Below are 17983 nucleotides of genomic sequence, written 5' to 3'. Positions count from 1 at the left end.
AACTAAAAAACAAACAGAAGAAAGTTAAGAATACTATACTACTTCTAAATAGAGAATACTTTTACCAAAAAACTTAACAAAAAATTTTAACTTCTACCACATATACACAGACGCCTCCAAAACAACTAGTTGTCGACGTTGTCGTTACTCCAAACACTACATTTGAGTATACACTATTATTAGCAGTATGCATACCGCCGGGGGTTAGCAATCGTTACAGCTATTCTTATCTTTGATTCTGTTGCCCTGAATAACTGAGGATGTAGCAGGTAGAGGTAGTTCTGAAATTGGAAGCTGCTTGTGGAATTTTATTCAGACATGTGATGATGTTGAATATAAAAAACATTTAGTAACATGGTCGGACTCTTGAGGTGGTCAAAATAAAAATTTTAATTTGATTATTTTGTATCAGTTAATGATAGTTCGAGGTTATTTTGACAAAATAGATCATAAATTTCCCGAAGTCGGCCACACGTATTTGGACTCTGATCGGGATTTCGGAAGAATTGAAAAAGTGGTTAGAAGACATGGAACTATAGTTACACCGCAACAGTACCGGGAAATAATTAAATCTGCCATTGGTAAGAATTGTATGGTTAATGATATGGAAACCTATTTTCGTGACCTTGATCAATTAGGTACTGAGCTTGGCCTGATAAACAGAAAAAAGAATTTTTATAATATTTCGAGGTTTCAATATTTAAGAATAAATCAAAGGTACCCACAGAAAATGTTCACTTTTCTAGAATTTAAGAGAAGACTGGAAATATATCAGACAAAAAAATTGCTGATATTGTTACTCAGTTGCCATATATTTCAGAAGAACATCGTGGATATTACGAACGTGTGATTCATAAATATGAAAAAAACAAAAATGCTCCAATACCGCAAAAACGTCAACGAAAAAAGTATTATGTTATTAAAACAGTTTTTTTTATTATTTCAGCAATAATCTCAATCTGTTACTGATTTTGTGAATGAATAAATGATTTATTTTTTAGTTAACTCTTTATTTCGGTAAACAATCTATTCCTTCTGGTATTTGGTAATAATAGAAGAAGGTGTTATGTACATTTTTTTAAAGAAGGTGAAACTGATAGTATTAAAAGACTTAAATATACCAAAAACTGATTACTTATGTCCTAACATAAACCCTATAATGTACTAGTTCCAGTGTTTTTAATAAAAAATTCCAACATCATTCACTAAAATTGGATTACCTAAACTAATTTTTGTAACTTAACACCTTCTTGGACTTGGCCCTTCAATTAAAATCAACTTTTTTCCACCTAAGGGCTGATGAAAGATGATCTTGTGTTCCAACTGGAACTTCTACCAACATTTTAGAAATCAATTAAGGGGAGTCAATCATGCAATTAATGATTGTAAAAAATAATTTTAGGTCTGCCTGGTCTCTTCACACTTAACGATGATAATGAGAATGTCTCTTGCAGTTATGCAAAATTATAAGAATAATTGACCCCCTTTCAGTGATTTTTTAAAAAATTCAATGTTATTTCAGGGTTTTTTAAAATTAACTATAAAACTCTATTTATGATTGTATTATAAGAGCTAGCAAAAAAGTATTTATTGAAACAATAGCGGCAAATTGAAATACCCCAAATAATTTTGGATGTGCACACATTGCCATATGCATACCACAAAATCACATTGAAGCTATATCCTTTTAAGAACCATTATCAGCAGTTCATTTCACTATTACTTTACATAGTGGGTAAAAAATAATGAATACATAAAACAAAAATTATTTTATTAAAAATTATATTTACATATCTTCTGTACTCCATTTAGTAGCTTCTTCTTGCATAGCTTTTTTTGCATTTTGTGTTTCAAACCATTTCTTTTCATATCCATTAGATCTGTCTACTCCATCCCACCTATACCCAGGACGAATTCCATATCTATTTGGCATAAAATCTCCCATATACATAGGTTTCTCTAAAAAAAATAAATAGGTACATGGTTTAAAATATTTGTTTGGATTAAAACTAAAAAAATTATTACCTGGAATTCCATGTTCTACTGCAATTTTTTTCTTCTTTTTTCTTATATAAGCCAACATAGGATCCCCTTCCCTTTCTTGTTCCTTCAAATATCTTTCCAAATCTTCATCATCTGCATATCTAGCTAAAGGCTTGTTCATCTCTTTTTGCTGTTCAGCATACTTTTCACTTTCATCCTGAACTTGCTTTAAACCTTTACCCCAAACACAATACTTTTCTTTTAATTCCCTTTCTCTTGCTTCTTTCTCTGGATCCACAATTTCTTCTTGTTTTCTCTTACGTACAACAGTAGTAGCATTGACCCCTGATATCTCACTTGACATATTTTGAAACAGCTTTTCTTCTTCTCTTTGTAAACGTGCTATATCATCTACTAAATTCTTTGCATTTTGAAGACCAGACTTCTTTCCACTCATGGTTGTTTCAGGTTTATTTAGTTCCTTTGATACTGGTGAGTGTTCTTTCTCCCACCTAGATTGCTTTTTTCTTGCTCTAAGTGGGGAAAGATCTTTGTCTCTTTTTCTTTGAGGAGAATAATCTTGATTTTTTTTTCTTAGTGGAGAATGATCTTGGTCTCTCCTTAGGGGTGAATAATCTTTATCAATCTTTCTTGGTGAAGAATGATCCTTTATTTTTTTTCTTGGAGGTGAATAATCTTTATTGTTTCTTCTTGGTGGAGAATAATCCTCTCCACTGCCTTTGTTATCTTTCCTTTGGGAAGAACAATCCTGGTAATTCTTTCTTCTTGGAGAGTGAGACTTGTTTCTTTTCCTTGGAGGTGAATAATCTTTATCATCTCTTCTTGGTGGAGAATAGTTGGGTTCTTTGTTCACTTTCCTTTGTGGAGAACAGTCCTGATCTTTTTTTCTTACAGGTGAATGAGATTGTTTTCTTTTCCTTGGAGGTGAATAATCTTGATCTTTCCTACTAGAATGGTCTTCTCTTCTTTTGGGAGATTGATCTATATCTTTTTTTCTTTGAGGTGAACAATCTTGATCTCTCCTTGGAGGGGAATAATCTTTTTCCTTATATGAATAGGGAAAATTATCATTTCCTTTTGATACTGCATGTTTATCTTTTATTTTAATGGGAGGCAAATTGTTGTAAGTTGATGTTGATGGTAAATTATCATTTCGTTTTAAATTTGATATATTTTTTGTCACTAATAATCTATTTTTCTCTGAATCATCTCTGTTTTTGTTTAATTTAATACTACCTATTTTAAAATTTTGAAATTCAGTATTATTTGATGATTGCCCTATTGGCTTCCATAAACCACTTTTTGTTTTTTCATCAACAATTAGTGAGTGAGGTCTTTCATCAATAACTGCTACTATTTGGGGCGCATCTTCATTGGCAGCATCTATATCATCTTGTATTTCTTGTGATAATATTGTATCGGCATCGTCATCTATAATTTTCATTCTGCAAAAATAAGGAAAAAGCATGAATCCCAAATTTATACATAAAAATGTTTAAAACATACCTTGTCCCAGATGTTTTCTCTGATTTTTTCTTTTTCTTTTTCTCTCCTGTCTTGGCTCCAATTTTGAGATATTTCTTTAGATATTCTTTTTGATTTATTGTATTCATCTTATATCCAAAATGTTACTTCTAATCCCCAAAACGAAAACAAAATATTAAAAAGTGTATCATACATAACCTTACTTCCTTACTATTCTTATTCTTCTTAATATCCATATACATTTTCTATGCCCTCTTTCCTTCGGCTCACAGTCACGTTTTAAAACACAAAAGTGGCATAAACTTGTGCAGGCATAAAAGGCCTCTGGCCTCTGGCCTTCTCTACTTCTGAGGTCTGGACAATATATAAATGTATGTAAAATAAACAAAACTAGTTACTATAATTTGTTTTGTTTTTAACAACAGGTATTAATAAGTTCAAAAAATTCGAAAACATATTTTCTGACATCGTATGACAATAAATTAAACACTGTTTAGTTAACTTAATTAAATTGTCATACATTTTTTAATTTAAACCTAATTAGAATAACTATATGATGACTAGAAACGAATTGATCGAGAATAATGAAGAACCTCTATTTCGTGACGTCTTCTACGCATTTTATTATAGAGAAAAAAGTAATACAACGCCAGTATAGAAGCTTCGCTCAAAAGTTTTGAAAGTATGTCACTTAGCATTCTAACTCGGTAATAGTACCTTAAAAAGCACAACTTTTTAAGTAGCCATTTTCATTTGCTAATCACGTTTTCACTGAAGATGGTCTGAAAAGAACGAAAACGATCTGATGCGATTTGATCCATATGGAAAATTTTATTTTTTATTAAATTTTAAATATATAGGTACCATTTTACACTAGAAGTTTTTCATTAACTTTAAGTTTATTTAAATCACACAACAAATAACAAGGCGTAATTATCTCGCCAAGCAAAATGGGATTTTTGATTGCTTTCTTATTCTGTGATTTAAACTGTGGTATACAACCAAACACCAAAACCAAACAATGGGATTCCTTTTATTAGTTATTTTTATTTACTTTACTATTTACAAATATCTTAAATCAATACACAAAAAGGTAAAGAAATTGTTTTTCATTGTAAAAGTTTGAAATGAGCTCTCATAACATCAACATTGGCTTGAAATTTATCTAAGTACTTGCACAGCTTTTTCAAATTATCTGGGTACTTACGTTTGTAAGAATTTGTGGATTTCTGACCTTTACGTCATCAGCAGAAGTTGACTTTACTTAAATCTGGGGATCTAGCTGGCCAGAGAATTGGTCCTTCTATTCCTATCCATATGTTAGGAAATTGCTCATTTAATTCAATAAGTGCGTTATGACGAGAAGGAGTTCCGTCATGTAAATACCATAATTGTTGACGGATGTTGAGTAGCACGTTTTCAAGTAAAATAGGTAAATGATTACTAAAAAGTCTAAATAAACCGCTCCGTATAGTGTTTCCTCGAAGAATAAAGGGGCGATTACCTAATATACCAACCCAAACTTTTAAGGACCATTTAGTTTGACTCTTTGTAATTAGTTAGTACGGATTTTTGTGGAGCAACAGTGGAAATTATGCCGATTGACACATCCGTTTTTGTGAAAAATTGCTTTATCTTTGAATAAAACAAAATCGAAAAAATTTCTTTGTACCATTATTTTTTGTTGCGCCCATTCACATAAGGCTACTCTCTTTCAAAATCATTTGGAGTTCATTCTTGGTGTCACTGGATGTGGTATGGGTACATGTGGTGTCTCGAAAGATTTTTTTAAATAGATCTGTAAATAACGTCTTGCTGTCTTGAAATATTTCATATGCTTGTATCAGGATGCTCAGTAATGGCCAGTAAAACATTTCTTCTGTTGTAACCACTTTTGTTTTTTTCTGTAGACATTGCGATTGATGATTCTACAGTGTAAATTTTCATTTGTAGGGGAGACTGGGGAGAGTTGAGCCAGTGGGGGGTTTGAGCCATATAAGGCTGATTTATAAACTTTACGTTGGCGTTAGCGCTGGCTATCATATAGTGCATTTATAAACTTTCGATTGGCGTTAAAGATCATTTCTAACCTTACATTTTTGATTTGGTATTATTAATTTTTGCTTGAAAATTAATACAATGGAAAATGAAAATGCTCGGCCTTTGTTAGGTACAGTGGCAATTATACACGATACTTTGTATTCAAGCAGCACTGAGCATTCGAAATAAAAGACAACGTCAATTCAAACGGAGGCCAATCAACCAAAACAGAAAGACAAGAGGTAATTTTAATTATTATACAAATATAAAAAACTGGGATACATAGCAGTTTTTTAAATATACCAGCAAAATACCAGGATGCAGGTTCCAGTATTTGAAAAATTACTGCAAATGGCAAAACCAAAAATAAATGTAAACGATCGCTCTGATGGAATTTCTAATATATAGGGAATATAAATTAAATTATCTAAACTATAACACTTTATAAACACGTGGAAATACAAACATAAACAAATAATTTAGTTTGATTTGTTTGACAAACCTTGTCACTTTTTCGGTATCGCTGCGATGACAAAGATACAGTTTTTTTTATGTTCTGTGATCGTGACTACAACCACAGAAGGGTTGGTGTATTCTGTGCTACAACGGCAAAAGATAAAGTTGGTTCATCTTGAACAGAACCGAACGCCAACGCCGAACGATGTTTATAAATAGACATACGAGATTCCCATTTACAAAGTCCGGCCCATTACAAAGATTGCAATGGGCCGGACATGTGATACGAATGGGAGAGGATAGGCTACCAAAACGAGCACTGAACGCCAGAATGCAGGGAAAGAGACCAGTTGGAAAGCCAAGAAAGCGCTGGGAAGACACAGTAAGCAGCGACGCACAAGCACTTTTAGGAGTCCGTGTATGGAGAAGAGCAGCCACAGACAGACAAGGGTGGAGGCAAAAAATAAAGGAGGCCAAGGCTCATTTTGGGCTGTAGTGCCGTAGAAGTAGTAGTAGATTCCCATTTGACCATGTAACGCAAACGTCAGCACCAACGCAAAGTTTATAAATCAGCCTCAAATATTGCATCCATAGGAATACTAAAATAAATTTATTTTTCCATTTAGTGGATGCTTAATCATTACTTCTTTGACGTTATCTGTCCCATGTCAAATCGAAGTCTGTTAGGAAAGTTAGAGTGAAAAATTGTTTTATAAGTTTTTTATCAAAATGTATAAGGATTCTTTATTTACATTATTATGTTTAGAAATATGTAGACGAATATGATACTTATTCAACATACTTTCATGTATTTAATTATTTGTTAGGTTATTATGTTAAACGAAAAATCATAATTTATTGTAGCTACTGTTAGGAGGGGAGGGATGAACATATTTTACGTGGGAGGCTTGAGACATGGCTCAAACCTCCCATCATGATAAAAAAAACTGTTTTCAATATTGAAAAATGTGGGCTCACAATCGTTTGCTTTTTCTGCTAAAGTGTTCACTACGGTATCTACAATATTAATTTTTTTACAGATGCCTTTTAAACAGAAATCGAAAGGCCGACTGCCTACTGATCCTGAAATTTTGGAAACTGCAGTACGGAAAATATGTAGCACTAATGGTAAAATCCGCACAGTTGCTAAAAAAATATAATATTGATAGAACGATTCTATCTAGATATGTAAATGAATTTAAATTAAACGAAAATGTGTAGTTTGTAGCAAACTTTAATTCTTCGCAAATTTTTACTAATCCAGAAGAATATTTGCTAGTTCAATACCTACTCAAATTTGCTGACTTACTCCAATCGCAGTAAGAAAGTTTGCTTGCGTCTTTGCAACTGAAAATAATAAAAAATTTTCAGCAGCTTGGGAAAAAAATAGAGCTTCTACGCATGACTGGCAAAGAGGTTTTATGCCAGGGCATAATAACATCACTTAGAACACCAGAAGCGACGAGCCACTGCATTTAATAAATATAGCGTTCGGCTGTTTTTTGACTATTTAAAGACCATCATGGAAAGGGAATCGATTACACCTGATTGTATATATAACGCAGATGAAACGGGAATTACAACAGCACATAAGCCGCAAAAAATAATTGCGAAGAAAGAGCAGAAGCAGGTGTCAAAGGCAACATCGTGTGAAAGAGGATCACTGGTAACAGTTTTATGTACTATAAGTGCGTCCGGTAACACTATTCCCCCATTTTTAATTTATCCGAGGGTTAGGATCCAGGATTATATGACAAGAGGGTTTCCCATTGGTGCTGTTAACCCATCAGGCTGGATGACTCATGAGAATTTCGAGAAATATTTACTGCACTTCATTAGATATTCCCGAGTCGACATGAATCACAATTGTCTGCTGATACTAGATTATCATGATAGCCATATTTCGTAAAAAGAGCTTAACATCTGTAAAAACAATGGAGTAATACTACTCACCATTCCACCTCATAGTTACAGCCCGTGGATACCAACGTTTTTGGGTCATTTAAAAGATTTTATAATGAAGCAGCCGATAACTGCATGGTTAACAATCCTGCACAGCTGATATCCTTATAAGAAATACCTGAACTTGTGGGAACGTGCGTTCGTGCTTTTACATCTGCCAATATCATAGGTAGGTTTTCACATACTGATATTTGTCCATATAATCCAGCTGTATTTACAGATAGTGATTTTACCAGTGCGAAAATTACAGACCAGCCAGATCCATCTCAAGCTTTACAGGCTATAGAAAATTTACTTTTGGCAACCCCTCATACTTCCCAAAATAATCAAAATGCATTTGTAAGCCCTGAGGTTATAAGGCCATTTCCGAAAGCTCTTTCACGTAAAAAGAAAGCTGGAAGGAAATGTGGGAAACACGGATTTTAACGGACACCCCCGAAAAAGACCAAATAGAAAAAGAATTTTAAGAAAGAGCTAAGAACAAGGAGAAGCAAAATAAAAAAAGGAGGTGGAAAGATTAAAAAAAATTGGCATTACAAGATGAAAAACAAGTGTCAGTTAAACAAAATGAAATTAAGATAGTCGAGAAGGACTCTGAACAATCTAAGGATTCTTTCAATTTTTCTAGTTCTGATGAATTAACTGACATCAAGGAACAGATTGAACAAGAAAATGCTGAAGAAATCTTTATGAATCAAGACGTTTGTAAAAATGACTAGGTTCTTGTACGATTTTCTACCAAAAAGACTTTCCGACATTACGTTGCTAAAGTCATAAATATTAATGGCAACGATTACGACCTATTGTGTATGAGAATAAAACCTCCGGGATACAAATTTGTTTTTCCCAGATGAATGTTGTGCACCGAGGAACGATCTTGTTAAGTTACCAAACCCCTCCTTTACTGGAGGAACAGCTAGAACACATAGGACCCTTTGTTTTTCGGTCGACTTTTCTAAATATGAAAATTTATTCTACTTAGATACCTACATACTATTGTGGCATATTTTTCAAATGTTTCTATTTTTTATTATTGTATTGCGGGATTAAATAACACCTAGTTACTTTCTTTAATAAATTTGATTTTAACTCATGACTTTATCGTTACCTACTACTCTTGTCTCAACCCTCCCTATGCTTGCCTCAAATCTCCCTTTGCTTGTCTCAAGCCTCCCTTCATAAGGGAGGTTTGAGACAGGTGCATGTTGTATTTAAATCATTTATTTTTTGATTAAATAACAATTTTTAAAATAATCATACTATTGCGTTAAAAAACTAAAACCTATAGTTAATTAATATGTAAAAAAACTTTATTGAATTTACTAAAGCAAGGCAAAAAATCAGGATGCTGAAAAAAAGTGGCTCAACGCTCCCCAGTCTCCCCTATACTTCAAGACCCTTTTTGAGTAAACTTCTTACTACAAACTTCACATTTATAAGGTGCAGTGAAGTGTGCATTCTCACGTGTACTTTCAAACCAGGTCATTAAGTAAACCTGTTACAAAAAATTTCACATTTTTATGGACTTCCCTAAATCTGAATTTTAATATGTTGATTTAAAGACACTTTATAAGTAAACTGTTTATCACAAATTTCACATTAATAAAGTTTTCTCCCAGTGTGAACTTTCATATGATTCTTTAAAGCACTTTTTTGATTAAATTTATTCTCACAAATTTCACATGTAAAAGGTCTTTTGTCAGTGTGGGCTGATATATTATGCTTATGTAAACGAGTTTTTTTAATAAACTGCTTACCACAAGTTTCACATTTATAACGTCTTTCTCCAGTGTGAACAATCATATGATCATTTAAAGTTGTTTTTCGTGCAAACTGCTTATCACAAATTTCACATGTATGAGGTCTTTCTCCAGTGTGAATTTTCATATGATCCTTTAAAGTATAATTTCGAGTAAATTTGGTCTCACAGATTTCACATTTAAAAGGTCTTTCGCCAGTGTGGACTGCTTTATTATGGTCATTCAATTGAATTTTTTTAATAAACTGCTTACCACAAATTTCACATTTATAAGGTCTTTCTCCAGTGTGAACTCTTATATGATTATTTAAAGTTAATTTTCGACCAAACTCCTTAAAACAAATTTCACATTTGTATGGTCTTTCACCAGTGTGAATTCTCAAATGTTCTTTGAGAATATGTGCATTACTTAACTCCTTAAAGCAAATGTCACATTTGTAGTCTTTTCCAGTATGAACTGTCATATGTGTTTTTAAAGTACTTTTCGGACTGTTCTGATGTTCTTTATTACATGAATATTTTGGTGTTTCCTTAATTTCAATTGTAATCTCCTGCTGGGTAGCACCTAAAATAAAAACCAAATTAGAAGAATTGATATTTAATAGACACATTATTAGGGCTATAATATTGTGGCGTAAGATGACAACTCACCAAACGAATGAAAGTTGCCCCCTAGAACTCTATGTGGGTCAAATTAGAAAAAAATATATATATAATATGAGGTTCAACTGTGCAAACAATTTGTATATGGTGTACAGATATTATTATTGATATTTATTTAACAGAAAGAAAACTTAAACTTATTTATACAAAAAGGACACAAAAAAAAAACAAATGTAAAAAATGTTAGTATGAGGGGGTTATAAAATGGTTCTCATAAATTAGACTTTTTAATTTCCGTTTGAAGGTATTGACATTTATTGCCTTCACTATATCTGGGATAAGGTTGTAGTCTTCATTCTTTCTACCACAATGCTTCATTGCCCTGCAGTTGTGTTAATTGCTGTAGCTCTGGAGGTGGAGGGTGGAATCTATTTGTTCTGTTAATACACCCACTTAATGAGTGGCAGTTGTTTCCATCATCACCCAGCCTTCATTTATCATGTCCACTGCTGGACATAGGCCTCCCTTAAACTCCTCCATTCTTTGCAATTTTGTTCTCTTTGTTGCCAATTTTTGGTGATACACCTGATGTCGTCAGCCCATCATGTAGGTGGTTTTCCTCTAGTATGTTCTCTCTTGGCCTCCAACGTGTAATGGTTGTTTCCATATTAGAGTGAAATGTCTCCATTTGACCTTCTGAGGTTTCTTTGGAAGGTTCAAATTATTTCATCACATAAAATTTTGGGAACGTCTCGATTTTGTCCAGTAATTGAAGTAACTCACACTTAAATCTGTCTTTATTTAGCCTCAGTCCAATCAATCTGAACACTATTGTATTAAACATACAATAGTGTTCAGATTGATTGGACTGTGTTTGGTTGTACAAGATTTGAATATTACTGCATGCATCAGTGATTACTGATACATGCTTCAACAACTGCAAGTTCAGAATTTGATTTAGTATTGGAAAATGTATAGTCTATAAGTATTTTTGTATTACTTGTGACTCTAGTAGGCATACTTTGATTTGCAGAGAAAAAATATTTAACATTTGGAAACACTTTAAGATCATTTTTTGGTTTGGTACTTGATACACAGTGCACATTAATATCACCTGAAATCCAACATTTCTTCTTCAGCTTCTAGAATAGAATAAAATTTATTTACGCTACAATCCTAATCGTTAGCACTTTACATGTAATTACTATTAGTTTATAGTGTTTGTAAAGTTTCAAAATAAATAAATAAATTTCAGCCAGAAAACTTTGATTTTCAGAAATTAGTTGATCAAATTTTTCAGATGTAAAGTCACAGATTCCTGCAATTTTTCCACAGATTGCTGTAATGAACTTTTAAAATTTATATATGGGAATGTTACCAACAATTGCTAAGTGCATGAATTGTTCATCTTGTTTGATTTTCAGTACAGCATTATTTCAAAAACAGTAACCCAGTTACATAACAGGGAAGACACAGAGTCATTCTAAGTTTAATTAGCAGGCAAACCAATCATGGAAAAATTCAAGGAAACTTCTGAAATTATCAAAGAAATATTTAGAAAGATCAATAAGAAATTCGAAAAATGATTTGATGAAACTTTCAGAAAAATCAATGGAAAATTAGAAGAAATTTCTATATATTCCCTAATGAAAAATTTGAAAAATTGATTTTGGTTGATGTTCAAGAATCTTCTAAAACAAATGCAGAAAAACTTGGATGACTCAGTGAAAGAAGAATGGACAAAAGAGGAATTGATAAATCATAATATATGAGATTCAAATTGACTCCATTTGATGGAAAGTCTTCTTAGTCTATCTATCTCAGGCTATTTGAAGCAATTGCAAAAATGCGACAGACAATCACTGGAGAAAAAGAGGCTGTTCACTTAACTACTGCTTTACTAAGTGATAATGCTACCATTTTATGATTGAGATTGATTTATGAGTCAAAAAAATGTTATCAGACCTTATTCAATTGATTGGAAAAATGCTATGGTGATGCCCTTCTACAACAGATATACCAAGCACAACTGTGGAGAAAATCTAGCATACTAGCACAAATTGCAGGAATTTGAAGCATGTTGCTCTTATGGTGTCCTTGGTTACAGAGACCTCTGATATTTTGGAATAAATAGCAGTACCTATGTGTTATTAATGTTGGTCATCTGTCAGAAAGAGTGATAGAGAGTAATTAAAGAGGCAAATTAGAGGAAAATGATTATCACAGCAAAATCAAAACTATTAAATTAAGCACTTACTATTGCTTTGGAACATGTAATAGATACAATAATGAGTAACAGCTGATCCTGGCAAAATTGAAGCAATTGAGAATAGATAAACACAAAATGGTGAACTGCAAAGTGTATGTTTATGTTAAGAAAACAATGACGAAAATGTGAATACTTAATGTGCAAATGGACAATGATTCAAGTGGTAAAATAAGTACATCAACAAAAACTAACTGTTGGTGTTGAAAAAGATCTTACATTTACTTTTTTAATGTTCAGTGCATATAAATCACCATAAAATCTTACCAAGTAACTTTCTAATGATGTGAAAAAAAAAGAAGGAGTTCCCTACCTATGCTAAATTCTTCCAGTTCTTTTTTTATTTCATCCTTTATTTCACTACTATATACATCTTCTAATATATGATTTTCTATTTTAATCTCTGAGCAATATTCCTCTAATAGAGGTTCCTGTTTATTAGTGTTTTCAAAGGAGCATTCGTTTACTTCAGATTTAACTTTTATGTTACAATATTCTCTTACAGAATCTCCATCATTATTATTGCATGTTATTTGCTGGTTTCTAGGATATGTACTATTTCCCATACATTCCATTTTAAACTTAAATAACCATATCAAAATTACGTATTGATTTTCTTCCCTATTAGCTATATCCACAATGGCATGACAATAACTACCTATACTGAATTCTTTTTTAAAATGTACTGTTTAATTTTAGAGTAAATTTTAAATATATTACTCATTATTCCAAGCTAACCTAAAAGCATATTATGTCATGTTCATGTATTTTACATTTTAATAATTTTCAGCTGAAATGAAAATCGAAGTACGTCATCCAACAGAATACCATGGTACAATGAATGAATGAATACACATGGACATGGTACAATAGTGTATTATTCATTGTACCATGACAGAATACATATAGCATTGTTTAAATTAAATAGGACCATATAGTAAGATAAATCCCATATAAAGATTTACGAGAGTTTCTAGCGCCAAATGCGGACAGGCCAGAAGAACTAAAACATTTGACGGCAAATTCAAAACGTAGGTTCTGAATTTTAGGCCGCAAAATTCAAAAAGTATGTTTTTAATGAAAAATATAATCATAAAATAAGAAATAAAAACTATTCCGACGTTTTTCACATTTGGTTCCAGTGAAGATAGCCTCAAATTATCTGCCAATTAAGTTTCACAGAACGAAATATTGCGTTGGCAGTGTTGCCATGTCCTTATATTGTATATGTTATATTAGTGATATAAGTGATTTTATATCAGGAAGAACTTTGATCAGGAAGAGGAAGGTTCAGGAATGTCAGGTTTAGAGATGGGCTTAATTTAGTTGCTATTAGATATGATCAGATTATTATCAAATAATGAAAATAGCAATTAGTCCTGAAAATGTAATTTGCTTCTTAACCTCCTATTATTAGTTTTGAAGCATCTTTAGAATATAAAACTTATAATTTATTGTCATCAGAGGTAGCCTCATAAAACTGTTCCTATTTAATTTTGACCATAAAAGTCAAGTAAGTTCCGACGAAAAATTACAGTTTTCAAGCTCCTTTCTTTTGATTTATTTTCTAAGAGCAGTTTACAATTAAATAGTAACCGTATCAGTAGTATTAAATACTTATAATAGTTCTATTGAATAGTAAATAAATTTTGTAACCGAATTCCGGAAGTGACAATGTAACAGTCTAATCTAAATAATCTGAACGCACCTCTAGTAACATTGACATTTGATATAAAAACATCAATGTTGGGGAAGGTATATTTTTGTAAAAACTACAAAAATGTGAATTGAATTATATTATGTGAATATGTGTGAAATACAGTGTGACGTTTTAGCTGAGTTCTCGTTAAAGAATATTGAGGATACATTTAAAGTTACATGTATAACTAGCAGGAGTTTCTCTCGGTAAGTCAAATTAAGCTGTCAACTGTCATTAATTCTAGCTTTTTGTACGTTAATTTTTAAACCTGGTGTATCAATATTTTGTCCATATAAATCCTTTCTGTTGATAATTTGGTAAATGCTATTTTTTAACTTATCAAGAATAAAAATAGACATTGAATTATTTGGACAACGATGACAACAGAACCAGATAGAATTAAATACACAGAAAAAAGCAAATGCACAAAACTTCCCGATATACACGATTTTGTTATTTTAAAGCCCATTAGTCGAGGAGCCTTTGGGAAAGTGTTCTTAGGATATAAGAAAAATAATACTGATGTTATGTATGCCATCAAAGTAATGAAGAAAACTGAAATGATCAATAAAAATATGGTGAATCAAGTTCAGAACGAGAGAAATGCTTTGGCCCTTACAAAAAGCCCTTTTTGTGTGCAACTATTTTATTCGTTACAAACAGCTACTTCGATATACTTAGTCATGGAATACATGGTGGGAGGGGACTTAAAATCTCTTCTCAGTGTGTATAGTTTCTTTGATGAATCAACAGCAATATTTTACATAGCAGAAGTTTGTTTGGCTCTTAAATATCTTCATAAACACAATATAATTCACCGAGACATCAAACCAGACAATATGCTATTATCCAAAGAAGGCCATGTTAAGTTGACTGATTTTGGTTTGTCAAATGTTCACATAGACAGAGATCTAGAGATATCTGATTTTGAAAACTTCACTCCAAATGTTTGTAAAAGAACTCCTGGTCAACTCTTGAGTCTAATGTCACATTTTAGTTTTGGTTCTGTGAATTCAAAAAACATTAACAGTGCTGCTATGTGTTCTGACTCTTTTATGGACACACAGTGTGAAAGTGCCATTAGTAAACATGAGGTATCGCAGGTGAAAGAAAATATTTCCAACAATGTTACTAATTCTTCTGTGTTATCTGGGTTTACATACCTTTCTGCTGATTGTAACAACACACACCAAGACACCTCCTATTACACATTTCAGAGTAGTCAAGAATGTACAGGCAATAATTCAAGCTCACATTCACCAGTGAGTAGAAAAGCATGTGCTAAATATAAATTAAAAGATATTAATGAAAGGAAAAGAAAGCTGAGATCCCCTTCTCCAAAATTATCAAGAAAAGCTTTTCTTAGGACTGGACTTACAGGAGATATTGAAATGATTAGATTGGATTCACCTAAAGGGGTTACATTTTCAACCCCTGTTTCTGCCCAAAAGTGTAAAAATAAACCAACTAGATTTGAACTACCAATGAATACGTTTCCTGAAAGTATCAAGTTAACTGATGAAAATATTCAGATAATGAGTCCTATAGCAACTACTTCTACAACACCAAAGACTGCAAGGACTCCCTTCCGTACTCCTAAATCTATAAAAAGACTTCATTGGAGTGTAAATCAAAGAATATTAGGAACTCCAGACTATCTTGCTCCAGAATTACTTTTACAAAAAGACCACAATCATGCAGTTGATTGGTGGGCTCTTGGCTGCTGTTTCTATGAGTTTGTAACTGGAATTCCACCATTTCATGACCTAACACCTCAGTTGATTTTTAAAAACATCTTAGAAAACAATTTAGAGTGGCCTACTGATGATGAAGCCTTATCAGATAGTGTGGTTCATAGTATAGAATGTTTTCTAACCTCAAATCCAGAAAAAAGAGCTACTGGAGAAGATATGGTGAATATGGATGCCTTCAAAGATATTGACTGGGATAATTTATTAACAACTGTACCTCCTTTTATACCTGAACCTTATGACGTTACTGATACAGGATATTTCCAAGCTAGAAATGAACTTTTAAAATTTAATATATCCAATTGTGAGTAGTACTAATATAATATATGAGTTAGAGGGTTTGTTTTGTAATATATTAAATTTTATTTTTCTAGTTAATTAGTTTAATAAGTAAATATATGTATCTTTTTTGGTTCTAGAAACCATTCAAGTCTAATTTTATATATATTTTTTATTTGGTTATCATGTGCTTGCCTAAATTAAATGTAGAATAAACATTTGTTATATATTATTTTGCTTTTACCAAAAAAATAAGAAAGGAAATTCCTTTAAGGAATGCTTTCATCATTTTTACCTGGTCTGAAAACTATGGTGTGTTTCCATTTTATTGATAGCAAGTTATAGGAAGTAAGAAAACTCTAAATCAAGATTATTTGTATAGTTTGAAAACATTTTTTTTTTAAATAAAACTTAAAAATATAATCCAACACTGCAAAAATTATCAAAAATTACTTTTATAGAAATATATTAAATAAGACAATCACATGTTATATAGAAAAATAAAATTATATAAAACAATCTGCATTGTGTATAACCAAAATTTTAAAAAACATGTACATAAAAGGTGGGGAAAACCACATAACATCTAAAAGTATACAATATGCAAAAAGTTGCCCAACACCCATCAGAAATTCAGTTCAATATTAGGATACTTACAATGTTTTTAAAATGATTTTACAGTTTAATTTGAAAAGATAAGCTGGTTTATGGATGGTTTATAAAGGGTATTATCATTATTTACAATTATTATAAAACCCATTCATATGAGAATTTTATTTCAAAATTCAAAGTTACCTTCAATGACTTGTGCTAGACTATTTCCATGTGCATAATTTTTATCAGGATTTGATTACGAAGTTAAATACAGAAAATCTTCTAATCACATTAATGTTGACTGTTTTTCTAGAGCTTCTATTAATCAACTTTCATTTTCTTTTGAAAAAAAAAATGCTTAATGAAGAAATTAAATGCATCTGCTATGAATCAATAAATGAAATTTCAACATTTCTAACCTACGAAGTATTAAATATGTCACAGACAAAGATCCTATTTTATCAAGACTTAAATCTAATTTAAAATCACAAAATCAAAATGAATATGATTTCACTTTAGAAGATGAGGTTCTTATTAAAAGTCAGAGAATTGTCATTCCAACTCAAGTCCAACAATTGGTTGTATCAGAACTCCATAGCACTCACATAGGCATTACAAATATAAAGCAACTTGCAAGAAAATATTGCTATTGGAAAAACATACATAAAAATATTGAAATTATGGTCAAGTCATGTCAACCTTGTGCTGAAATTTGAAAATCAACTTCAAATGAAATGAAATTTGACTGAAATCAAAGTTCTTAGGGATGTTCCAAAAGCAGAAAAAACTATTGATCTTCTGTTAGAGATGTTCTGTTCACGGATATCCTAAAGTTATGGTATGAGACAACACTATAATTTTTGTAAGAGATCAATTAAAAAAAATTAAAAATACATGAAATATTTCAAAAGTTTATTGATCATCGTCATCCTGCTACAAATGGTTTAGCTGAAAAAAATTTTCAAACTCTAAAAGTGATACTCTGAAGTGAGTAAAAACTCTGACTACTGATAGTATAGTATACCCATGCATAAGAAAGTACAAGAAATTCTTGTACACCATTTTTCTGTGGGAAATCACTGGTT

General features: G+C 31.8%; 4 protein-coding genes across 6 annotated transcripts in view; 2 read left to right on the top strand and 2 right to left on the bottom strand.

The window, feature by feature from the left end:
- Nucleotides 1-1754: 1754 nt before the first annotated feature.
- LOC140439366 (uncharacterized) lies at nucleotides 1755-3707 on the bottom strand. The gene is made up of 3 exons (XM_072529220.1): nucleotides 3511-3707; nucleotides 2026-3449; nucleotides 1755-1959 (listed from the first exon to the last, which is right to left on the bottom strand). The coding sequence occupies exons 1-3, from the start codon at nucleotides 3615-3617 to the stop codon at nucleotides 1787-1789; spliced, it is 1704 nt and encodes a 567-aa protein (XP_072385321.1). The 5' UTR covers nucleotides 3618-3707; the 3' UTR covers nucleotides 1755-1786.
- Nucleotides 3708-4579: 872 nt separating this feature from the next.
- On the bottom strand, nucleotides 4580-13435 carry LOC140439365 (uncharacterized). 3 transcript variants are annotated; one of them, XM_072529218.1, is made up of 3 exons: nucleotides 12889-13435; nucleotides 9705-10271; nucleotides 4587-5417 (listed from the first exon to the last, which is right to left on the bottom strand). In XM_072529218.1, the coding sequence occupies exons 1-3, from the start codon at nucleotides 13148-13150 to the stop codon at nucleotides 5320-5322; spliced, it is 927 nt and encodes a 308-aa protein (XP_072385319.1). In that variant the 5' UTR covers nucleotides 13151-13435; the 3' UTR covers nucleotides 4587-5319. The 3 variants fall into 3 exon arrangements, with proteins under 3 accessions (XP_072385318.1, XP_072385319.1, XP_072385320.1); XM_072529219.1 differs by having other exon boundaries at nucleotides 4587-5393; nucleotides 12889-13433; XM_072529217.1 differs by having other exon boundaries at nucleotides 4580-10271; nucleotides 12889-13422.
- An 851-nt stretch (nucleotides 13436-14286) lies between these two features.
- Tgs1 (Trimethylguanosine synthase 1) overlaps nucleotides 14287-17983 on the top strand; it is a 52077-nt gene continuing 48380 nt past the window's right edge. Inside the window, exon 1 of the mRNA XM_072529214.1 lies at nucleotides 14287-14480. Coding sequence (XP_072385315.1) covers nucleotides 14383-14480 — 98 coding nt within the window. The 5' untranslated portion in view covers nucleotides 14287-14382. The remainder of the gene's footprint in view (nucleotides 14481-17983) is intronic.
- Nucleotides 14494-17052, top strand: gwl (serine/threonine-protein kinase greatwall). The gene has a single exon (XM_072529215.1). It carries the CDS (start codon nucleotides 14652-14654, stop codon nucleotides 16335-16337), a length of 1686 nt encoding a protein of 561 aa, XP_072385316.1. The 5' UTR covers nucleotides 14494-14651; the 3' UTR covers nucleotides 16338-17052.

The sequence above is a fragment of the Diabrotica undecimpunctata genome, chromosome 4 (genome assembly GCF_040954645.1).
Source record: "Diabrotica undecimpunctata isolate CICGRU chromosome 4, icDiaUnde3, whole genome shotgun sequence".
Classification (NCBI taxonomy): Eukaryota; Metazoa; Arthropoda; class Insecta; order Coleoptera; family Chrysomelidae; genus Diabrotica; species Diabrotica undecimpunctata.
The sequence above is the reverse complement of the archived record's forward strand: the minus strand, read 5'-3'. Positions and strand labels throughout refer to the sequence as shown.

Excerpts from the sequence above, each read along its gene's own strand:
- gwl (XM_072529215.1), top strand. The coding sequence starts at position 14,652 with ATGACAACAGAACCAGATAGAATTAAATACACAGAAAAAAGCAAATGC.
- LOC140439365 (XM_072529217.1), bottom strand. The coding sequence starts at position 13,150 with ATGGAATGTATGGGAAATAGTACATATCCTAGAAACCAGCAAATAACA. Across the intron at positions 10,272-12,888 it reads ACTGGAAGAATTTAGCATAG|GTGCTACCCAGCAGGAGATT; the intron begins GTAGGGAACTCC and ends TTTTTATTTTAG.
- LOC140439366 (XM_072529220.1), bottom strand. The coding sequence starts at position 3,617 with ATGAATACAATAAATCAAAAAGAATATCTAAAGAAATATCTCAAAATT. Across the intron at positions 3,450-3,510 it reads GAGAAAACATCTGGGACAAG|AATGAAAATTATAGATGACG; the intron begins GTATGTTTTAAA and ends TTATTTTTGCAG. Across the intron at positions 1,960-2,025 it reads AGTAGAACATGGAATTCCAG|AGAAACCTATGTATATGGGA; the intron begins GTAATAATTTTT and ends TATTTTTTTTAG.